Source organism: Mus caroli, unplaced genomic scaffold, assembly GCF_978045245.1.
Source record: "Mus caroli unplaced genomic scaffold, Mus_caroli_1 scaffold_3, whole genome shotgun sequence".
NCBI lineage: Eukaryota > Metazoa > Chordata > Mammalia > Rodentia > Muridae > Mus > Mus caroli.
In genome coordinates, this window is record NW_028227258.1 from 52,537,544 (window position 1) to 52,558,614 (window position 21,071).

General features: G+C 50.7%; 1 protein-coding gene across 7 annotated transcripts in view; it reads left to right on the forward strand.

Moving 5' to 3' along the window:
- Kcnc4 (potassium voltage-gated channel subfamily C member 4) overlaps positions 1 to 21,071 on the forward strand; it is a 35,858-nt gene that overhangs the window by 9,245 nt on the left and 5,542 nt on the right. Inside the window, exons 2-4 of one of the 7 annotated variants that reach the window (XM_021158701.3) lie at positions 972 to 1,908; positions 3,737 to 3,940; positions 9,854 to 11,018. In XM_021158701.3, coding sequence (XP_021014360.1) covers positions 972 to 1,908; positions 3,737 to 3,940; positions 9,854 to 9,909 — 1,197 coding nt within the window. In that variant the 3' untranslated portion in view covers positions 9,910 to 11,018. Of the gene's footprint in view, positions 1 to 971; positions 1,909 to 3,736; positions 3,941 to 5,707; positions 8,823 to 9,853; positions 11,019 to 21,071 lie in introns of those variants that run through there. The other 6 variants (XM_021158700.3, XM_085835581.1, XM_085835583.1 and 3 more) reach the window with 6 other exon arrangements.

Here is a 21,071-nt window from a genome sequence, read left to right on the forward strand (position 1 = left end):
AGGCCAGGTGGTTCTAGGTTAGGTGGTGGGTGGGGTCATGAAGGTCATGAAGGTCAGTTGGCAGAAAGAGGTTATTTCTTGTAGCCCTTGTCTCTGGGCATCCCTTAAAGCAATGGACCGTAACCTTGAGTGAGTATCAGGATTTAGCAAACTGGATGGTTTAATAAAGTACTTCTTCTCTGTTCCCACTCAAGTTTCTCCTTCAGTAGGTTTGTGTGGCTGGGCTTTGTATTTCTAACCTGTTTCCATGCATCACTGCTTCTGGTTTAGACCCCTCCTTCAAGAGCCTGCTTATTGCCGCTGTGGTCTGTGGCATACACTTCACCTGGGGATTTACGAGGGAGGTGGGAGTGCTGACCTTTCCCTAACCTCCCGAGTCAACCACGCTTGAAAGGGGTTTTTTCCTAGTTTGTCCACACACCACAATTTGTGAAGTATTAAAGCATGAAACGGGCAGTGCTATAGTAGGCAGGGCCAGGCAGCTATGGTGTCCTGACTTGTGGTTTCCAGACAAAAGCAGCCTCTGTCTTCTGGGCACTCTGGCAAAGATTAGGAATTATTAGATCTGTGGAGTGGCTCTCAACCTTCCTAATGCTGAAACCCTTCAGTACAGATCCTCATGTTGTGGTGATCCTCAACCATGAAATTATTTTGTTGCTACTTCACAAGGGTAATTTTGCTACTGTAATGAAACATAAACATTGAGTGTGCAGGATATCTGATACCTGACCCTTGTTGAGACCCACAGGTTGAGAAGCGCTACCCTAGAACACACATACATATACATACACACACACACACACACACACACACACACACACACACACACATCCTCTTCTGTCTCTACCTTAATCCTACCCCTTGACTAGCAATGAGCTAGTAACCTGTATGTGTTCTATGAGTAGAGGTCACTGTTCTCAATGGAGCCAATTATCACTGACTTGACAGCCATATCCTATTCTGGCCTACAGGTGGTAGCCTTTGCCTCTCTCTTCTTCATCTTGGTCTCCATTACCACCTTCTGCCTGGAGACCCATGAGGCCTTCAACATTGACCGAAACGTGACGGAGATCCACCGGGTAGGGAATATCACCAGCGTGCGCTTCCGGCGGGAGGTAGAAACAGAGCCCATTCTTACCTACATCGAGGGTGTGTGCGTGATGTGGTTCACTCTAGAGTTCCTGGTTCGCATTGTGTGCTGCCCTGATACGCTGGACTTTGTCAAGAACTTGCTTAACATCATCGACTTTGTGGCCATCTTACCCTTTTACCTGGAGGTGGGATTGAGTGGTTTGTCTTCCAAGGCAGCTCGCGATGTGCTGGGTTTCCTGCGCGTGGTACGCTTTGTACGCATCCTGCGGATCTTCAAGCTCACACGCCACTTTGTGGGGCTGCGTGTGCTGGGCCACACACTCCGGGCCAGCACTAATGAGTTCCTGTTGCTGATCATCTTCTTGGCCCTGGGTGTGCTCATCTTCGCCACCATGATCTATTATGCCGAGCGAATCGGGGCCAGGCCATCTGACCCACGGGGCAACGACCACACCGACTTCAAGAACATCCCCATCGGTTTCTGGTGGGCTGTGGTCACCATGACAACGCTTGGCTATGGGGACATGTATCCCAAGACGTGGTCAGGAATGTTGGTGGGTGCGCTGTGTGCGCTGGCTGGCGTGCTGACCATTGCCATGCCCGTGCCTGTCATCGTCAATAACTTTGGAATGTACTACTCCCTGGCTATGGCCAAACAGAAGCTGCCCAAGAAGCGAAAGAAGCACGTACCACGGCCACCCCAGCTCGAGTCGCCCATTTACTGCAAGTCTGAGGAGACTTCACCCCGGGACAGCACCTACAGTGATACCAGCCCCCCTGCCCGGGAAGAGGGTGTGGTCGAGAGGAAACGAGCCGGTGAGTAGAGCTCAGGCTCCCTTCTCTCTGTGTAGCCAAGGGAGCTGCCATAGGCCTTGAAATCTGGGTTTATGCTATATCGTGCAAGCTTCACTGTGTGTAAGATGAGCTTCTGGGAGGGGAAAATATTAAGACCAACTTAAGTCCCACGGTTTAAAGATCTTGGTGAACACCAGTGCTTGTGGAGTGAACTATCCTTCCAATGTAGGATATGTGGACAGTACATGGAGACTGTATGTTAGAAAGACTGGTTTCTAGTCCCTTCTTGCCCGCCTTGCTCTGTTCCCAGAAGCCAGTTCCTTCCCCTCTGGGCATAACCTATTAATGGGAATGACATATCAATATCCTACCCTACTCTGATGAGACCCAAATGGGTGGTGGCTCTGCCACACTTTGAAAAAGTAGAACACATGCCAGTGCTGATATGATTAGGCAGAGAGCAGGGCAGCTGTTCCTCCAAGGTGCATTGACACATGAGTCACCTCTTTCCCAACATTCACGTCTGCTCTCTCTTGGCCTAATAGCTGTGATAACGTAACAGCAGTGGGAGGCTGCCTTCTGTTCAGTATAGCTGGAGTGAGTCCTGGGCTCACAGCTTGACACGGATAGAGGGGAACCAAGGGAGAAGTAGTCCAGGCTCTTTATAAGAAGCAAAATGGAAGGGGAAGTATCTGTGTCCTGAAGGGAGTAAGACTGAGCATCACTCTGTCTTTCCATGCAAATTCTACTCCTGTTCTGGGTCAGGAGACAAGAAGGAAAATCAGCATAGTCCCCAACAACGTGGGAGGAGGCCAGAAGACAGGGATCATAGACTGGAACGTGACTGGCTATCAGGCTACTGAGGCTGGGCTCAGTAGAGCTGAGACTGAGGCAGCAGCTCCTGGTTAAGCTCTCAGGGACTAGTTCTCCAGAGAGGGGCTTGAATTGAGACACTTACCTGTGACCTTGCCTGTGTTGGGGTTAGTTGTTCTCTGGGATTAACTAGGGTTTGGGTCTTCCTTGATGAAGACCTTGGTAGAGAAGCTTCCATCCGTTTGCACTACTACGATGGTGCCCCTTCCTGAGCCTGTTAGGAATCTGAGATGTGTTTTGAGGTCCAGTCAGAGCTCAGAGCAGATCCTTATGAACAAATTCAGAGGGCTTTAGGTAGCCTTCTAGACATGCACAGCATGGAGGCCCCTGTCCTGTTTAACTGGCCACACTGGGACTTTGAGTGGCCAATGCCAGAGCCACTGTCTTAGGCCAGGTAACTCTATCACATCCAGTCAGGCCCATAGTGATTGTGCCACTCTCCAAAAAAGGCAAGTTGGTCCCCACAGGGAAGACTTGAATTGGAGCTCTTTTCTTTATCTTCCTAGACATAAGAGAGTCCTGCTCCAAGCCCTTCAGAGTGGCCTGGGTGCCGGAGGAAAAAGAGTAATTGCCTTAAGTGGTGCAGAGAGAAAGGCAGAGAAACTTCGGAGTATGTCTGGCACTAGAGCCACCACCCATTATTCCTACTAGCCAGGTATTCTCTGAGGAATGCAGACTCATCAAGAGCCTACCTGAGCCAGACCTGAGGGGAAATGAGAATATGCGCCTGCCAGGATTGATCTCCTGGGACATCCTCACAAGCCCTATTGGGAAGTACTGCTGCTATAGGATGTCTGAGCTGTGGTCCAGCTCCCAAAAGGAGGCTCTAGGCCAAAACTGAGAGAAGATCCTTCAGACCAAGCACAGGCACTCTGCCTTTGCTTCCAGGACCTGGGGTCTGAGACTCCAAGTAGCTCCCCTTAGGAAGAAAGCCCCAGCAACCATCTTAGCTTCCTTTCTCTCTGTCCCCCTCCAGACTCTAAGCAGAATGGTGATGCTAATGCGGTGCTGTCTGATGAGGAGGGAGCTGGCCTCACCCAGCCCTTGGCCTTGGCCCCCACCCCTGAAGAGCGTCGGGCCCTGAGACGCTCAGGCACGCGGGACAGAAACAAGAAGGCAGCTGCCTGCTTCCTGCTCAGTGCTGGGGACTATGCCTGTGCTGATGGCAGTGTCCGGAAAGGTACGGCTCCATGGGCTGGGCAGGTGGGGAGCCCCCCCAGAGCTGAGTCTCCCCAGCCCTCCCCTCAGAGCTTGAGGTCTCCCCCTCCCCTGAGCCCGTGGCCACCATCTCCTCTGCCTTGGATGCGCCCTCGCTTTTAGAATGGATATCCTAAATTGCCAGTGTCTGGATTGAAAAGGTCTCTAGCATTCCCTGTGGAGCCCCTCCCTCAAAGGTATCCACACAATACTAGACATTTGAGGGCACACTCTTTCACCTCCCCCACTCTAGACCTGCCGCAGCCATTAGGCCTAGCCCACAGGGTCATACCCAGCCACTTCCCTAGGCCTCCTAAACACTGCCAAAGCTTCCCTCAAGGAAACAGACTCTCCCAGTGCATGGCAGAGACAGAGCTGAAGTTGGGCTGTGCAGCTAGGGACTCTTAGCCTTAATGGAGAGAGGGACACAGAAGCCATTAGGATGACAAGGGCCAATGATGGCTGAGAACCACGAGGCTCAAGACCAGACCCTTGTCCTCTCTGTGTTTTCTGATCCCACTTGACCTTGCCTTTCCTGAGTCGGAATCTTCCCTAACGTCCTGCCTATTTCCAGGAGAAGCCATGATTCTCCCTAAACAAATATCACCATCAAGTTCTCATTCTGGCCACTCCTTAACCAACTAGGTTTCCTACACTCAACTTCCAACAGTCCCAAGTCCCAGGCTGGGACTGGTTTGAATCCGTCAAGGGAGTGGTTGCTGCAGGAATAGCCTGAGAAACTTCTGAACCCTAAAAAATGGCTCCTAGCTTCTCGGTCCAGGTAAACTCCTGGGGCACCTTCCTGTGTGATTCCTAGGTATCCTGAACTGAGAAGCTCTGAAAGGTGGGCCTCCAGCCTTGCTGGGTACACATCTTACCGAGTAATAGCAACAGGAACAAGTCTGGCACCTGGAAGGAGAAGGCCCAGAGGCCCCAGATAAATGGCTATAGGTAGAGTACTCAGAGCTCATATACCCTCACCTGCCAATCCTGCACTCCAGTCTTCAGGTCCTGGATCTCTCTCTCTCTCTCTCTCAAGAATGCAGCAATTCTACTGCATCTTCTTTTAACCGAGGGATCTGGGCTCAGGCTGCAGCCTGCTAAGAAATGGTGTAAAATGCATCCTCTACTCCTGTGGAGGACTTCAGAGCACAGAGCTGGGGGATGAACATCCTGGCTTCCCCTCTGGTGCTGGGAGGTGCTTGGTAGAAGCAGGGATGTGGAGGAGACCATGGGAGTACAAGTTAGGAGAGCCCTGAGGGCAGATGCTCCTACATGTACAGGCACCATGCAGAAGAGCCTGCATCCCTCCACTTTGCCTCCCTAGGGTGCCTTTGGGGCCCATCTGCTCTATTTTCAAGATGCCTCCACACTGCTTCTTGGCAACAAGCATGTAGCTCAGCCAATTAGAGTGACCTTCGAGAGGGAACAGGTGGGTTGCTGGGAAACAGGGCCCGCTAAGCAAGTGTGGCAATTAATATCACCAAACTCCCAGTGTGCACTTAACAACTTTCCCCACGCCATGCCTCTCTGCACTTATCTAGACCTAGGACAAAGAGAGGGTGAGTCCAGGCTTTTTCCAGCCATAAAACTGACCACATCACTAACCAGTAGTTGCCAAGGAGCCAGGAGTGCATGTGACACATCATTGGAAAAGGTTCATGCTAGAAGCTGTGGGGTCTCTGCAGCTGGACCACCAAAGAGATCGAGGGAACCAGGACAGGCCACAGGTCCTATGGTCTGCCCTCAGGAGCCCAGGAGATTGTCAGGAAGCTACTTCCAGCAAGGAGAGATCCCTCCACCTCAGACTGAGGTCACCTCCCTACCCAGCAGAGTCTCCTGAAGCAGCATGGTGCTCCCTTGATGAGGAGAAGCTCCTGTTTGACCCATGTGCCTTTTCTTCACCAAGGCTGTGAAAAGTCCCGGAGTCTAAACAACATAGCTGGAGCAGCAGGAACCAGTCTGGGGCTGTCTCCACTGGCATCGCGGTACAGTTCGCCCTATCCTCCAAGAAAGCTCCTGCTCTCGCCCCCCTTCCACCCTCTCACCAGCCCCCCACCTGGCCACTCAGGTCCTTAGCCACACCCACGGCCTTCCTCAGTTCTAACACGGGGACACACATCTAAACTGGCATGTTTACATGCCACCCCAGCCTCTATCCCTCCTGAGGTCTGAGAGAACAACAGACAGGAACTTCTGTCAGAATGGAGAGTTTGAGTCCCTGAGCCAGACCTACACAGCACCAGGCTCCCCCAGATGTTCAGCTATGGAGCCTGAGTGCAAGGAAGAGATACTCACAGGGCTCCTCCCTCATAGCCAGTCTCCTGAACCATTGGAGGTCACACACTCAGGACCTGCATCTCTGGGTTTTGCCCCCAATTCAGGAGCTTATAGGCCTTGCTGTGGTACATGGAGTTTCTGGAGCTGCTCATGCTTGCCTGCGACTCATACCTACATTTGTATTTTAATCATAGACATTTCATTTGCATTCCTTATGGCCTTTAACTAATAACCAAACAGCCTGTCTGTCTGTCTGTCTATCCACCCCATACCAAGATCAGCAGATAACAAGGCTGTCTCGTGGGGCATTTCTGCTGGTGTAAAGGACATGTGACTGCTTAGAACAGCCACACCTGTGGCTAGCCACCGTGAGAATGGGACCTGGTGTTTTCCAGCTGTGACATGGGGCACAGGTGGGAGTTCCTAGAATCCAAGCCACAGGCTTGGTGCAAGCCCTGGGCAGGGTGTCTAGGTGCAGGGAGGCCCTCCTCCCTGGGGCCTGTGCCCAGATTCAGCGGGTGACACCCTGCGGCCCACCCAGCATCCCATCTGTGCCCCGCGCCGCAGCATCTCTCCATACTGCTTCCTCTTGCTTCCGCGACAGTTTGCTCCCTCTCCGGCTCCCTCAGATTCCCAGCCCTGCCTCTGAGTCACCTGCCACTCCCACCCAGCCTCTGCTCTGTATTCCTGCCAGAACCAGAGACTCATCTAATTTCTATAATTAAGTGTATTCATTTACCTAACGAGCCCGGGAGCACAACAGGTTTGTGAGTCATTGGGTGAGCAGGGGTACACCTTGCACAGGGCCAGCTGAGGGGAAGTGAGGAGACAGAAGCTATCCCACCCACACCTGCCACTGGCCCCACCTGCTCCCAATAAGCCCCTTCCTCAGCCTGGGGCTAAAGAACAAAAGCCACAGCCATGACATTTCCTGTTACACCTGATGGGAATTGACCTGACAGCCGGGCCACGTGCCTGGCAATTTTAGAGTCAGATTATGCAACTTTGAAAAGGGAGCAACTAAAGAAGGCCCATATTTGCTCCCTCCAGGGTAATCAAGAGATCTGGTGAAATAGCTTTAGGGACCTGGCAGGAGACTGGGACCAAGGAGGGCAACTCAAAGGGTGGCTCAGGTTTAAGAATAAGACTGTTTCCTGTGGTCAGCGTGCAAAGCATGTGGCAAACATGTCTGTCAGCACTGAATAAACACTAGATGACCCTCTGTAAATGTCTGTTAGAGCAGGCCCTGGGATACTCCACTCGAGCTGTGCTCTATAGGGCCTGCCTGCTGCTACTTGCTTTCAGAGTGACGTGTCTTCTGAGATACGGAGATACAGAGAGGGGTTGTGGGCAGGGAAGCCTGTGGGGTAGGGTATGATGCGAAGTCGAAATGCAGCTCCTTGTAGCAGCAGGTTCACCCCACCCGGAAGGGCTCCTGGCACTAGGAGACTGTGGTCTGACAGAGACACGATGAGCCAGGTGTCCAGTTTAGCGGTACCACAGCTATTTTCTCTGACTTGCCGTTCTGGTTCGGGGAGCTGAGGCAGCTATTTCTGTGGCAGCCCTCAAGTTGTCAGGAGCCCAAGTTTCCACGGCACCCACCGCCTCCTCCCCTCTTCCCTCCTACAGGGATGGGCATGCTCATAGCACCCCTGTGGGGGGCACAGATGTCCCTGGGCAACACAGTGCGTCTGCCAGGCTGAAGCCCTCAGTGCTTTGTTGGAGGGATGGGCTCCTATACATGCCCTTCCCCCCATCTCCTGGCTCAACAGGAAAGAGACAGGGACCCACTTAGTGGAAGAACTAGGTATGTTATCTGCCCTCGTGCTTGCCCAGGGTCCTAGGAAAGAAGGAATGCATCATGGACAGAACCTCCATATACACAAGTCCCCAGCCTAAGAGGTACAGCCTCAGGCCCATCCAGGCCTTGAATATTCTTCACTAGCAGAAAAGTCTGTCCCACCCAGAGTCTGAGGACACAGTTAACATTTCCTTGGGGCAGACTTGGAATTGGATCTGTTGCTTTGGCTTTTAGAAACTTGGCCCTGTAGCTGAGGGCTGGGCCCCTTCTTAAAGGGCAAGCAGGCAGCCCAGGAATGAACTCCTAGCCTTACCTTCCAGTCTGTGCCAGTACTACTGACAACCCTAGAGTTAGCTTCACAGCCCAACCTTTAAGACAGGTGGCTGTGACAGACCACCAGTGGGAAGGCAACTGTTCAACTACAGCTAGGGGGATGGTGAGTACTGGCTCAGGCTGCCATTCACAAAGTATCTAAGCAAGCACGGCTCTGGTCAGTTTCCCTCAGAAGTTCCTGCACCATACCTGGTGAGTTATGTAGGTTAGATAGATTCCAGATAAAGACTCCTAGAAAGAATCCAACTAGCAGAGGACCCCAAGGACAGAGAGCATATAAACCATTGACAAAAGACAAGAGCCACCCAAGGCCATTCTCTGCCCAATGCATCTTAGGGTGACCTGTATGTAGAGTACCCAGAGTCACTCCCCTTTTCCTTGTGAGTAGAGACCAATAGCTGGGTATTTCTGGATGTACACGGACAGATCACTGTTAGGAAAACAGAGCAAAGGGTAGCTCTGTCTTATCCTCTGAGTTAAGTCTTCCCCTTGGGGTTTCCTGAGGGATACAACTCAGAGGCAGGGACCGTAGAAGGCTAAGGGGCAGTGTTTAAGGAGGAGAGTTGGGGCCAGAGTCTTAAAGAGATGGTAACAGGTCACTCTGAGATGAAAAACATGGTTTTAGCAGAAAAAAAAAAAAGCTTTTAACATGCCAGGAAACCCCAGAGTTGAATGCCAGGTAACATGCCCACCTTTAACTGTAAACCTATTAGCTATAGTAGTCAGTCTGGGAGGCTGACACTTCCACCATACTATTAGCCCAGTCTCCCTAGCTATCTAGCTAGTGCTACCTCTGGAAAATAGGGAAAGACACAAGCCTCGGATATCTGAAGCTGAGGTTGTGGGTTTTCTTCGTAGGATGCTGTGTGCCAGTGTGGCATATGCCCTCTGCACATCCCCCCACCATGCCCCAGGACTCTGTTATCACTTTGAGGTCGGGGGCTGGGCGTGACATGGCTCCACACTCTAGAGACATCTTCACTTGCTGCTTGGGATAGTGGGATTGCCCATGGTGGTGAGGGCAGATGGAGCTCTTTGGGGGTAGTGCACAAATTGAATAGAGACAAGCTGGAGTGGTCGTCCATAAGCCATAGTCCACATCAGGGATTCACCACCACCACCATACCTCTCTGCTCAGCTATGTAGAATGTGCTATGGTTCCTCTCCCTGCTGCATTAGAACTCTGAAGGCTGGAGATGGTATTAGTTCTTGGAAATGGTTACCCGAGCTTCAGCATCCTCTGGGTCTCCATGGCCTGGAGGTGGGATGGCAGAGGAGAAATGAAGGGCTCACTCCACTCCTGTACCACCCCAGCTCTTCCTTGCCTCTTAGCCCTGGGTTCCCTATGCCTTCCAGCTCTGTTCTTGGCTGTTCCTAAGTCCACAGCCTGTGGGTCAGAGGCTGGCTGGCTTCCTTCTAACGTCTCTGTTTTTTTGTTTCTCCTTTTCTTTTGCTGAACCCTTTACCCCGCACCCCCGCCAGAAGGCAATGTTGAGCCGAAAGCGTGCGTCCCAGTGTCTCACACCTGTGCTCTTTAAACAGAGACCTGCCAAGACGCCCTCTCGTCCAACTATGCCCACGCTGAAGTCCTCACCCTCTCTTAGAGTGGCGCCAACGTGAGAAAGACAGACAGACAGACAGACAGAAAGCCAGAGGCTTAGGAAAACTCTGGAACCCAGGCACGAATCTTTTGCTGGGAAAGACTCAGATATCCTTGTTTGCACAAGACTGGTGGAAAAACCTCCCATGCGACTCTCAGGGCCCAGAGCCATCTGGGTCTGATACTCTGTTCTACTGTACATTGAAGAGACATATATGCACATATAGTATCTATATTCATACATACTATATACTCTTGTGTGTAGTGCACGTGCTACTGGTGGTCTGTCTTCATCTGTTAGGCTATGTCTCCCAAGTCCTCTTCCCACCCTGTTTCCCCTCCTCCCTTCCTTCATGGATTGTTTCTTCTGACCACGTGTATGGGATGTCCCAGGAAAAGTGTCCCTGGGACCTGCCCCTCCAGCTGGGTGGTCCCAGGCTGCTCTCACTTGGGGATGTTTCCCCTGCCAGTAGGTGGCCTGTTGAAGTCAGTTGAAAGCAAGATTGCCCTCCGGGGTCACTGCTTCACTAGCCCAACCCCACCCCAGATTGGGGTTCTACCTCCCACCCCACACCCCAGTTTGTGGGGCATTTCTAGGGGCTCTTTTGAAGCCTCTGTCACTCCTTCCAATGCCCCTTCTGTGTCTGTGACGGGGGAATTTCATTTCTTTTGTGTGTCTCCTTTGTCCATTTCTTTTCAAAGATGCTGCTGGGCAGATGGAAGGGGATCTGTTTGCCCATCTGGCTCAGGGGTCTGAGAAGGGGACACCTCGGGCGAGAGGAGACCAGTTGCAATACTGTACTTCCTGGCCAGTGGCCAGAGGATGCGTGCAATAGCAGAGGCCGGGTGATCCCTTCAGCCTTGGCCTCTGCCCCTCCCTCAGCCCTTCCTGCCCATCCTTGGTATTGGTCAGTCCTTTTCTAAAGCTGTCCTCTTGTGTGTGTGTCTGAGGCACGCCTAGGCTGGGCCCACTGTGCCCTGTCTGCATGCCCTCAACTGTCATGCTGTGCTCGAGTACCAATAAAGACATCCGAGTGTCCTGCTGCTCCTCTGAGAGCATCTGCCTCGCCTCTCTTTTCTGACTGTGGGTCTGTGACGGGGATGGGGGTGGGAGAAGGTGGGGGTGGGTGGGAGGGCTTCTCTTCATTCCAATGAAGCTACCACCTGTGTCTAAGGAGTGCAAGAACACCTGAGCCTAATTGAGTCCACACCAGGGACCCTCCCTGTGGCTCAGCTCCTGCATTTTACTGCTAGCAAGGCAATCTCTAAAGTGATCTGCAGGAAAGAAATGAACTCTAAGCCCCTGGGTCGCCCACAGTGTCCTCACCACCCACTACGGCCACCTGAAATCACCATAACATGAAACAAGTCTTCTTTGTTGTGGGAAGTCCACTGTGGACCTGTTTGTTTGTATAGGAACCTCCTTCTCCCTGTAGCTGCATCAGCCTAAATGGGCCAAGGCCCTGGGGAGGCCAGCCATTGCAATGACTGCATGATAGCTGATGGACTGAAGCCAACCCAAGACTGGTGGCACAACCATGAGCCTCTTGGGGATGGAGAATGAACATACTTTGGGTACACAGGCTAGGAAAGTGCCAAGTTCTGGTACACTGGTGACTCTTTCTATTCCTTTCACCCCCACATAGGAGCATACCCAAAGCTGGCTTATGGATGTACAGGCCTGCAGCCTCTCAGAAGGGCCCCATGCTGGGTTTAGAGCTCTACTGTCATCGTGGTTGTTTTAGCCAGGGTTTCTATTCCTGCACAAAACATCATGACCAAGAAGCAAGTTGGGGAGGAAAGAGTTTATTCAGCTTACACGTCCACATTGCTGTTCATCACCAAAGGAAGTCAGGACAGGAACTCACACAGGGTAGCAACTTGGAGGCAGGAGTGGATGGGGAAGCCATGGAGGGGTGTTACTTACAGGCTTGCTTCCTCCGGCTTGCTCAGCTTGCTTTCTAAGAGAACCTAAGATTATCAGCCCAGAGATGGCACCACCCACAATGGACCCTGCCCCACCCCCATCACTAATTGAGAAAATGCCTTAGAGATGGATTTTATGGAGGCATTTCCTCAATGGAGGCTCCTTTGTGATAACTCCAGCTTGTGTCAAGTTGACACACAAGACCAGCCAGTACAATGGTAGAGTTACTGATCTTCAACAAGATCTGGGGTTTCATTTGTGCTGGGCTTTATAAGTCACGTGCCCAGGCCCAAATGTGTGTTCGAGACTCCTTCATCCTCACTTGAGCGTAACCTGAGTCATAGGAACCTCCATTTAGTCTTCATCTCCCGCTGGTTATCTAGGTAACTTGGGACCCACTCTTTAAATTCATGTTTGTGTCTGTAGAATGACAGTGCCTATCCCAAACATGGCATTAGCAAGCCTGGCCCAGGGTTAGGTGTCTGCACACAGCATGCAGAAGACAGGAGAGCTACAATAAATAATGCCAGCTCCCTCCTCACCCTTGCCTTCGGCTCAGGCTTTTTTTTCCTGCAGGTTTCTTCTTGTCCAAACATACTCAGAAAAGGACAAGTGCATACCCAGAGCCATCTAGGGCAGTCCAGCACAGCACAGTGAGGACCACAGGGCCCTGGGGAAGAAACAAACAAGAGGAAACCTATTCCTGAAGGAGCATGGAAAACCAGCCGTGAGCCTGGGCCAGCAGCAGAGGCAGGGCGGTGGCAGGCGGCCAGTTGTCAATTAAAGATAAAATCTCTCCTCCAACTGGAGGGCAGATAGGGCTGTGCCCTCCTCCCACCCCCCACGAGAAAGCCATTTGCAGCCAGGCTGCTCAGAGAAGCTTGGCCAGGCGATAATGGGATGGGATGTACTGCTGGCTCCCTAATGACATTACGCATCAGGGCCCACATCCAGAATAGCTGTTTTTTAGTTTAGCTGGGGTTTTTTTGTTTTGTTTTGTTTTTAACATAAATATGAAACCATATTTACAGGGCTAAGAACCTAGCAAACAGCACACGAGTATTGGATGCCAGGAACATCCAGAGGTGACCTAAGGGGATGCAGCTGGGAAACCCAGTAACACCTTCAGAACCCTGGAGTAGACAGACGCAGTTGCCCTTCCGCTTCAGAAGCTGCATCATGTAGGAAGACACACTCTAGGCTTCCGCTGTCCCTGGAACTAGAGCTGAGTCCTAACCTGGGGGCTGCCTCGGAGAATGGAACAACAGTGCTGGGGTGGGATCTGAGTCCCAGATCTGTTACTTCCCAGTCGTCCCGACTTGCTTAGGCTACCAGAACCTCCATTCTTCTTGGTCTAACAGGAGTAAGAGTAGGTATACAGAGCTCCAGGAGAATGACATAAGGTGGTACCAAGGAAGCATGAGCATTGCTTACTGAGCTGGCCAGATAGCCAAGTGGGTAAAGACCCTGGTTGCCAGGCCTGACAACCTTCATCTGATCCCAAGGACTCACAAGGAGAGAACTGACCCTGACAAGTTGTCCTCAGACCTCTCCATGCACACAGATAAAGAGTTAAAAACCGGGCAGGGCGTGGTGGCGCATGCCTTTAATCCCAGCACTCGGGAGGCAGAGGCAGGTGGATTTCTGAGTTCGAGGCCAGCCTGGTCTACAGAGTGAGTTCCAGGACAGCCAGGGCTATACAGAGAAACCCTGTCTCGAAAACACAACAACAAGAACAAAAACAAAACAAAACAAAAAAAAGAGAGAGTTAAAAACCATTGCATTTAAACACCTATGGATAAGAGGGTGCCATGGAGCAACCTCCACCAACAGCAGCAGTCTGGTTTAATGCCTTCACGTTTCAGAAGACGTGCTCTGAGTTAACCTCCTCCCAGCAGGACCCTGTCCTTTTTTTTTTTAAGATCTATTTATTTACTTAATGTATATGAGTACACTGCAGCTGTCTTCAGACACACCAGAAGAAGGCATTGGATCCCATTACAGAGGGTTGCGAGCCACCCCGTGGTTGCTGGGAATTGAACTCAGGACCTCTGGAAGAGCAGTCATCTTAACCACTCTTAACCGCTGAGCCATCTCTCCAGCCCGAGGCCCTGTTCTTTTAACCAAGGGGTTAGGGGAATAATCGACAAACAGCACGCATGTGTTTCGCCTGAGACGTGTGTAGTGCTCATGGAAGCGCATTCTGAGACTGGTGTAACAGTTTGCTCCACAGAGAAGAAAATGCAGCGTGACATGTAAGTTCATACTTTCAAAGTCACAGTCCTGTAAAAGGTGAAGCTGAGATTCAGGCCCAACTGTACTGCTCTATGGTCCCAAGCCTGGACAGCATCAAAACGGAATAAAACTTAGGAGGTACCCCCCCCATTGGCGCTTTTAATGCTTTTCACTTCCTTAATCGAAATTGATACCTTTAGCAAGATAAGAAAACCAGAGCTTGAGGAAGTCTCATGTCTGTGTAAACACACACACACACACACACACTGGGGAAGGGACATCTTGGCTTCATTAATTAATGATCAGGAGGCAACATGTAGCCCAAGGAATGACAAATCCCTTCTTAGTGCAAAACCGGTGGAATCTTATTCTCTGACACACAGAAGAGAAATGGGTGCGACCGGCTCGGAAACCAGGTGACACGAGGAGCAGCTTGGCCTGGAGAGTATTTGGTGGAAAACCACCTCTTGAAGGACATGGGTCCAATTATTGGTAGAAATGTTAAGGAGGCCAATTGGGTTCAAGAATAAAAACAAATGTTATTTGGGGGATGGATAGCTGGCTTGGTCAATAAAGTACTTGCTTTTCAAGCGTGATAAGCTACGTCTGATTCCCAGAATCCATGTTTATAAAAAGCTGGTCATGGCAGTGCGTGTTTGTAACTCTGGCACTGGGAGGCAAGACAGGCAGATCCTCGAGGCTCGCCAGTCAGCTAGTCTAATCCACTTGGCAAGTCCCAGGTCAGCTAGAGACCCTGTCTTAATATGAAGATGGAGGCACATAAGGAACAATAACCAAGGTTGTGTACACGACACACAGATACACACACACACACAGGCACACACAGACTCACACACACACAGAGATACACAGACACCACAGACACACACACCATTTTTGTTTCCTTCACAAACACAGTGGGGAAAAAATGTTAGAAAATATTCCACATCCACTCAGCAGGGAAGCCTGATTGCCTTCCTTGCATTTCACTGTCCCCCAAGAGGTGGCACTGTGAACATCTGGTCAAGGACTTTCAGGCCTTTCAAAACCATGCTTTCTAACAAAATGGCCAAAGAAGATTAGGAACGGACCACTCTGTAGGCTGAGGGGAAAGCCATTCCTGGAAGGATGTGGAGACACCAGTAGCCAAGTGCTCGTTGTGGGAAGAGCTGCCTGGTGTGCGAGGTGGTTAGACCTCTGACCGAGGGCTGACTCAGCTGGAGCAGGTCCAGAACCTAGAGATCCTGGGAAGGCTCAGATGTGCTCTTTTCCTGATGTGACTTTTCCAAATTCCTGCCATGGCAAAGAACATCTGTGACCCTTCTAGTCAGTAGGGACTCAGTAGACACGGGCGTGGGTTGCCATGGGATCCCACACTCACCACCAGAGATTCCCCGTGGCATTGTCACTGGGAACACTCTGTCTAGCTTGGAGCTCCAAGGCCTTTTGTGCACGACAGTACTCACACACTGGCTGGATGTGAGCTATCCCCAGTCCTTGGGGACTATAGTCATCATCCTCAGGCCCCAAACAGCATGCATGGCTCTAGAGGACTGTCAAGGACTCTTGAGACCTGGCTGTCTCAAGCACCCCAGTTGTAACCACCCCCTCCAGGTGTCTGCTTGCCTTTCCAGGGACTCTAGGGAAGGGCACAGTTAAAGTATTTACTAAGGTCATTAGGGATTAGATTACTGCAAACCACAGTCCTGCTTTTGGTTGACTTTGCTACTGAATGCGACAAGTCCTGGTTGTGGGTAGGGACCCCTTTCTCCTGCATCCTCTCTCCTAGGCAACCTTACCCACTCACATGCTTTAAACATTTGTAGCATGCAGGTGATATCTCATTTCTCGTTCCATTTCAGAAATCCCCTCTCACATCTGTTAGTCATTCAGCAAGCACACGGTGGTCCACCTTCATTCCCATGCTGCCCTCAGCAATGTCATAGCATCTTTCCTGTTACTCTGCATAGGCCTTTGACTTCACCCTCTACCTTCCCTCTTTCTCTCTGCACACACCCTAAGGCTGGCCAGAACCTGGATGGCAGAGTGGCTCCACCATCTCATCTTCTTACTACATCACTGACTCAGTTCTCAAACACAGCACTCTTAAATGCTTGTGCTACTTCCTGGGGAAAGGGAGCGGACAGGAGTCCCGACTGCGAGGAGCTTGTGTGCTGGAGGAGGACACAGGCCAGACATTCTTTTTTTCTCACTTGGAAATGTATCTCAAATGTCCTCTTCCTGCTCCCTTCCAAAATCGGTGCAGTTCTGTCTGAGGTCCCCAGCCTGGTCGTTTTGCAAGAGGTCCCTCCCAGCTTCTCCTCCCCTCCATGACCCCCACGATCCTCGTGACCCCTCAGCTCTTCCATAATCATCACTGGTCTGTACCCAGCAACCAGAGAGCAGCTTCAAATCCTGTTCCTCTTGGAACCCTTGGTGGTTTCGTTCCCATTGCACTTCAAGTAAAAGTCTAAGTCTGCAGGGGGCCGGGCGGCAGAGGGGGGTTATGACATGGCTGTTTCTTAGCCCCTTTCCCTACCCCACCCCGCCCCCACCTCTGCAGACTCACCTCACCTCTATATTCAGACTCCAGGAGCTCCCCCAACCCCCGCCCCAGCTTGGCTTTACCCTTAGCTCTTCCTCTCTCTTCTCTCTTCCACGCTCCTGCAAATGCCTGATACATATTGTTCCCATCCCATCGTGGGAACCATTTTCCTTGTTTACCTGCTCCAGCCCTTTGCTTGGCTGAGTTCTTATAACCCTGTGCATCAGGCAAAAGAACCCATGCTCCCATGCTCCCAACCTCGGTGTGCCCTCCTCGCCAGGTGCCTGCCCTCACCCGTCTTCTATGGATGTATATATTTTTCCTTTTGCCATTTCCCTTCCTGCTTAGTAGTCATCTTCCATTTTGTGTGGCTGTGGTATATGTGTGTGTTCCTGTTGCACCTGTTCACCATGCCATGACATGCATGTGGAAGCCACAGGACAACCTTCAAAAGTCAGGTCTCACCTTCTGTTCACTGCATCACATACCCTAGGCTAGTTGACCCATGAACTTCTGGCAGATTCTCCTGTCTCCTCTATGGTCTTGTAGGAATGCTGGGGTTTCAGATGCAATTGATGGCATCAGGTTTTTTTTCTATGGGGTCTGGGGATTTAGCTCAGTTTTTTTTGGGGGGGAGGGGGGGCTTGTTATTGTAGCAAGCGCTTTTAGCTGCTAAGGCACTTTCTAGACCTTTGCTTGCTTGTTTGCTTGTTTGCTTGCTTGCTTTCCTTCCTTCTTTCCTTCCTTCCTTCTTTCTTTCTTTCTTTCTTTCTTTCTTTCTTTCTTTCTTTCTTTCTTTCTTTCTTTCTTTCTTTCTTTCTTCCTTCTTTCCTTCCTTCCTTTCTTTCTTTCTTTCTTTCTTTCTTTCTTTCTTTCTTTCTTTCTTTCTTTCTTTCTTTCTTTCTTCCAGCACTCAATATAGGTCTCCTCAATTCATCTAGGCTGACTGGCCAATGAGCTCCATGGATCTACCTATCTTAGGTATCTCCCTCTCTCTAGTGCTAAAGGTAGAGATGGATACCTCCCTATCTGGACGTTTGTTTGCTTCTTTGTTTGTGTGTTTGTTGGCATGGAGATCTGAACTCAGGTCCTCATACTCATGCAACAGGCACACTTTACCAGCAGAGCCATCTGTCCAGTGGAGCCCCAGCTTGGTCCTCTGTTGTTTTCTATCACAGCCAGCTGGTTGTCTTCATGGCCCTCTGTATTGCTGCACATTTGCCTCTTACTAGCTTCTGTGAATTGCTGGATGGAGCCCAGCACAATCTGAGGGGCTCAGTCCCTATTTTGTGAATGAATGAGCAAGCAGGAGACCAGCCTAGCTCACAGCTGCTGAGCTCAGCCATGCCCTCCACTTGGCTCGAGTGCCTCACTTCTAGGGCATTCCTGGGAGCCCTTGGGGAACATGTGAAAAGCTGTTCTCTTTCCATTATACATTTCCTGCCTGAGAAGCTGTCAAAATAATGAGAGAGAGAGAGAGAGAGAGAGAGAGAGAGAGAGAGAGAGAGAGCACAGCACAACAGCTCTTCATCTCCCTACCTTCAGAGCTCTCCATTTTCTACCTTATTTTTTTGTGTGGCGGGGGAGAGAGGGTGCTGGGGGTGATGCTCTGGTGGAATACCCCTACCCCACTGCAGGCTTCTCAAGAGTGCTGACTCCTCCTGCCTTCTCTTGCATAGTAGATGCTCAACAAAATGTTTAACCGAACTAATAAATAACAAGGAAGAAAGAAGCAAGCCAAAGAGAACAAGATGAAGAAAGAAAGAGGAAGAAGTGTTGAAGAACTGATGAAGAGGAGAAAGATGGTGAAGAAGATGAAGATGATGAAGATAGGAGTCATTATCAGTCAGGAGGACTGAAAGTAAGGCTGGGAAGAAGGAAGGAGAGCCCTGGGACCCAGCTGCCTGGCCCAGCATTCACCTCTAACCAGTACTCCCAAGAATCTTATTCTTCATGAAACCCAAGCCTTGTCATCCTGCCTAGGCCCATCCGGTGGGAGGACCAGGTGCTTCGTTTCACTGACCAAGAGGGGTTTCCTATGTTGTGGGTCACATATCCTGGGATTGTAGGGTTTGGCTGCCCACCAAGGAAAACCTTTGTAGAGACAAGAGACCAAGATTCCTTAACCCAAGCTCAACTCCACTTCTGATTTTGGAGACCCTTTTTGCATTTCTTCTTTCTGTCCTTTGTATCTGGCTCTCTGACTCAGTGATGAAATGGTCACAGCGAACCAACCACTGACAGCCTTCTTTACAGAGTCTAAGACCCAGAGGCCAGGCTTAGAGAGATGGCTGCTTCTCCTTCTTTAAGTCCCAGGTAAGCTAGTGACCCCTCAGGAAGACCAAGAGGACAAGCCCATAAAGCCTGGAGGCCCAGAGGCTCCTAGCTGTTCTGCAATAGCTGTTGCCATGGTGGCTTCCCTGGGGTGGCAGCTCCCTAGTTGCCATGGAGAACAGAGGTGTGATGTTGCGCCACCACCATCATGGCTGCCTCTGTGGAGGAACAGCACCTTCCTGAGGCATCAGACAGTCAGCCCAGTGAGAAGTCAATGCACCCTTCCGTGGCTAGGGACAGAAGTTAGGCCAGCCTCACCCTGACATCTTGTGACACTAGTATAGTAGCAGTCCCTCCGTCCCCTTAGGGGACAGCACTGTTTATACTTCTGCAAGACCGCTGGGGGATTTCATTTCTCTTGGGATCCTACTAGAGGTAGCAACCAATTCCCAGGAAGGCTGGGCAGGATGGGGAGGGAGAAGGCACAAAGGCCCCAGGGAAACCCTTCTCTTTCTCTCTCTGGACCTTAGTGCTGAACTGTGACAAGTTGGATTTCCCTACACACGGTTGAAATGTTGGTTTCTAGTATGCTCCATTTCTTCCAGATTCCCATCTCCTAGCTAGGGCACTCTGCCTTCCTCTTGCTGCTGGCTTCTCCTTGCCTCCTTTCAGGACATTTTCACTCTGTTTACTCGCACTTCCCCTTCTAATCTAGGAACAAGAAGACGTTAATCATCCGCATTTCAGCATGAATTAGGGTCTGTCTCTGTTTTATTTCCCAGGAGATAAAATTGCAAGACCTCTTACCATTCAGAGACAAAAACCTTATTGTATCTTAGGTTGTAACACCAAAGAGCCCTAAGCAGGATAGGCTTTTGCTTGTTTGTTTTGTTTTGTTTTTTTTAAACCTAAAGAAGGCAGATCTCCTTACATGGGTAAAATTAGAAGATAGGACTCTACCGGAGTTAATGCTTGACTCTGATTAACCACAAAACAAAGGAAGGTGGTTAGGCTGTAGTTCAATGGTAGAGAGCTTATGTAGCATTCAAAAGGCCTGGAGTTCAACCCCCAGCACTGAATTAAGCTATCAGAAATGCTGAACATTAGCATCTGCCCCAGTCTAATAGATCCTTCTCCCTTTTGCCCCCTCCCACATGCTGGTATTGAGTCTTTTCCCTGATACGCTTCTGTATCTCTCAAGGCTCACTCAAGCATCAGCTCGCTCTGAGAGTCTTTCCTGAGCTCTCCTGGGGCCTGCCCTTCGCGTGTGCACAGTAAGCACTTTGCATACTTTCCACAGGGACTACTTCTTGTTTGTTTACTCACCTAAGCCCCTGCTCCGTATGTAGGAGCTCAAAGGAGAATGGGGAAACAAATTGTGGATGGCTTAACCGCCCGCTGTTGACTTGTTTCTTTCCTGTCTGTCATTCCAGCTTACATCTGAGTCTCAGAATTAGCTCAGAACAACTTCCTGGGGAGGCTGTGCCCTAGAACCCCACCTCCAAGTCCATGCCCTCCCCATCCATAGCTCCCAGGCTCTAAGCAACTAAAGTTTCCCTGGTTGGTGAGCACGGATCTGCCCACTCCATTCAGGACAGCCAGGGGCTTGTGTCCTGAGCCTTTCTCTCCAACCTTCTTCCTTCTCAGTCTTCATGGTGAACATTCTGTGCCTCTTTCTCTCCCCAGCTCTTACTCAGTAAGTAGTCAGTGCTGGACAAAGATCCCCACTGACGAAGCGAGCCACAGAAAGAGAGGCCTAGAAAGGGGAGCAGCTACTCCGTGGGGTCCAAGCCAGGCCCATGATGCTGCCGTGCCTCCACATTTGTGAAATTGGGGTAAGCCCACAGAGACATCACATCACCCAAAGGTCCTTAGGTAAATTGGATGCTGAACAGGTCCCCTGAGATCGTGTAAAGCAGGAGCTGGAGTGAAGGGCTATCAATTCCCTTACCTTTTAGAGGTGTGGGTGTTCTGTGGTCAGAGGCGGTTGCCTCAGAAAGTTAGAGAACACGGGTCCCTTTGATTGAGTACTTCCAACAGGGCAAAGCAGGTTAGTTCTGTGCTCTGTGCAGGCAGTTACTCATCTGAACAATCTCATTACAGACAAGAAAAGCAGAGG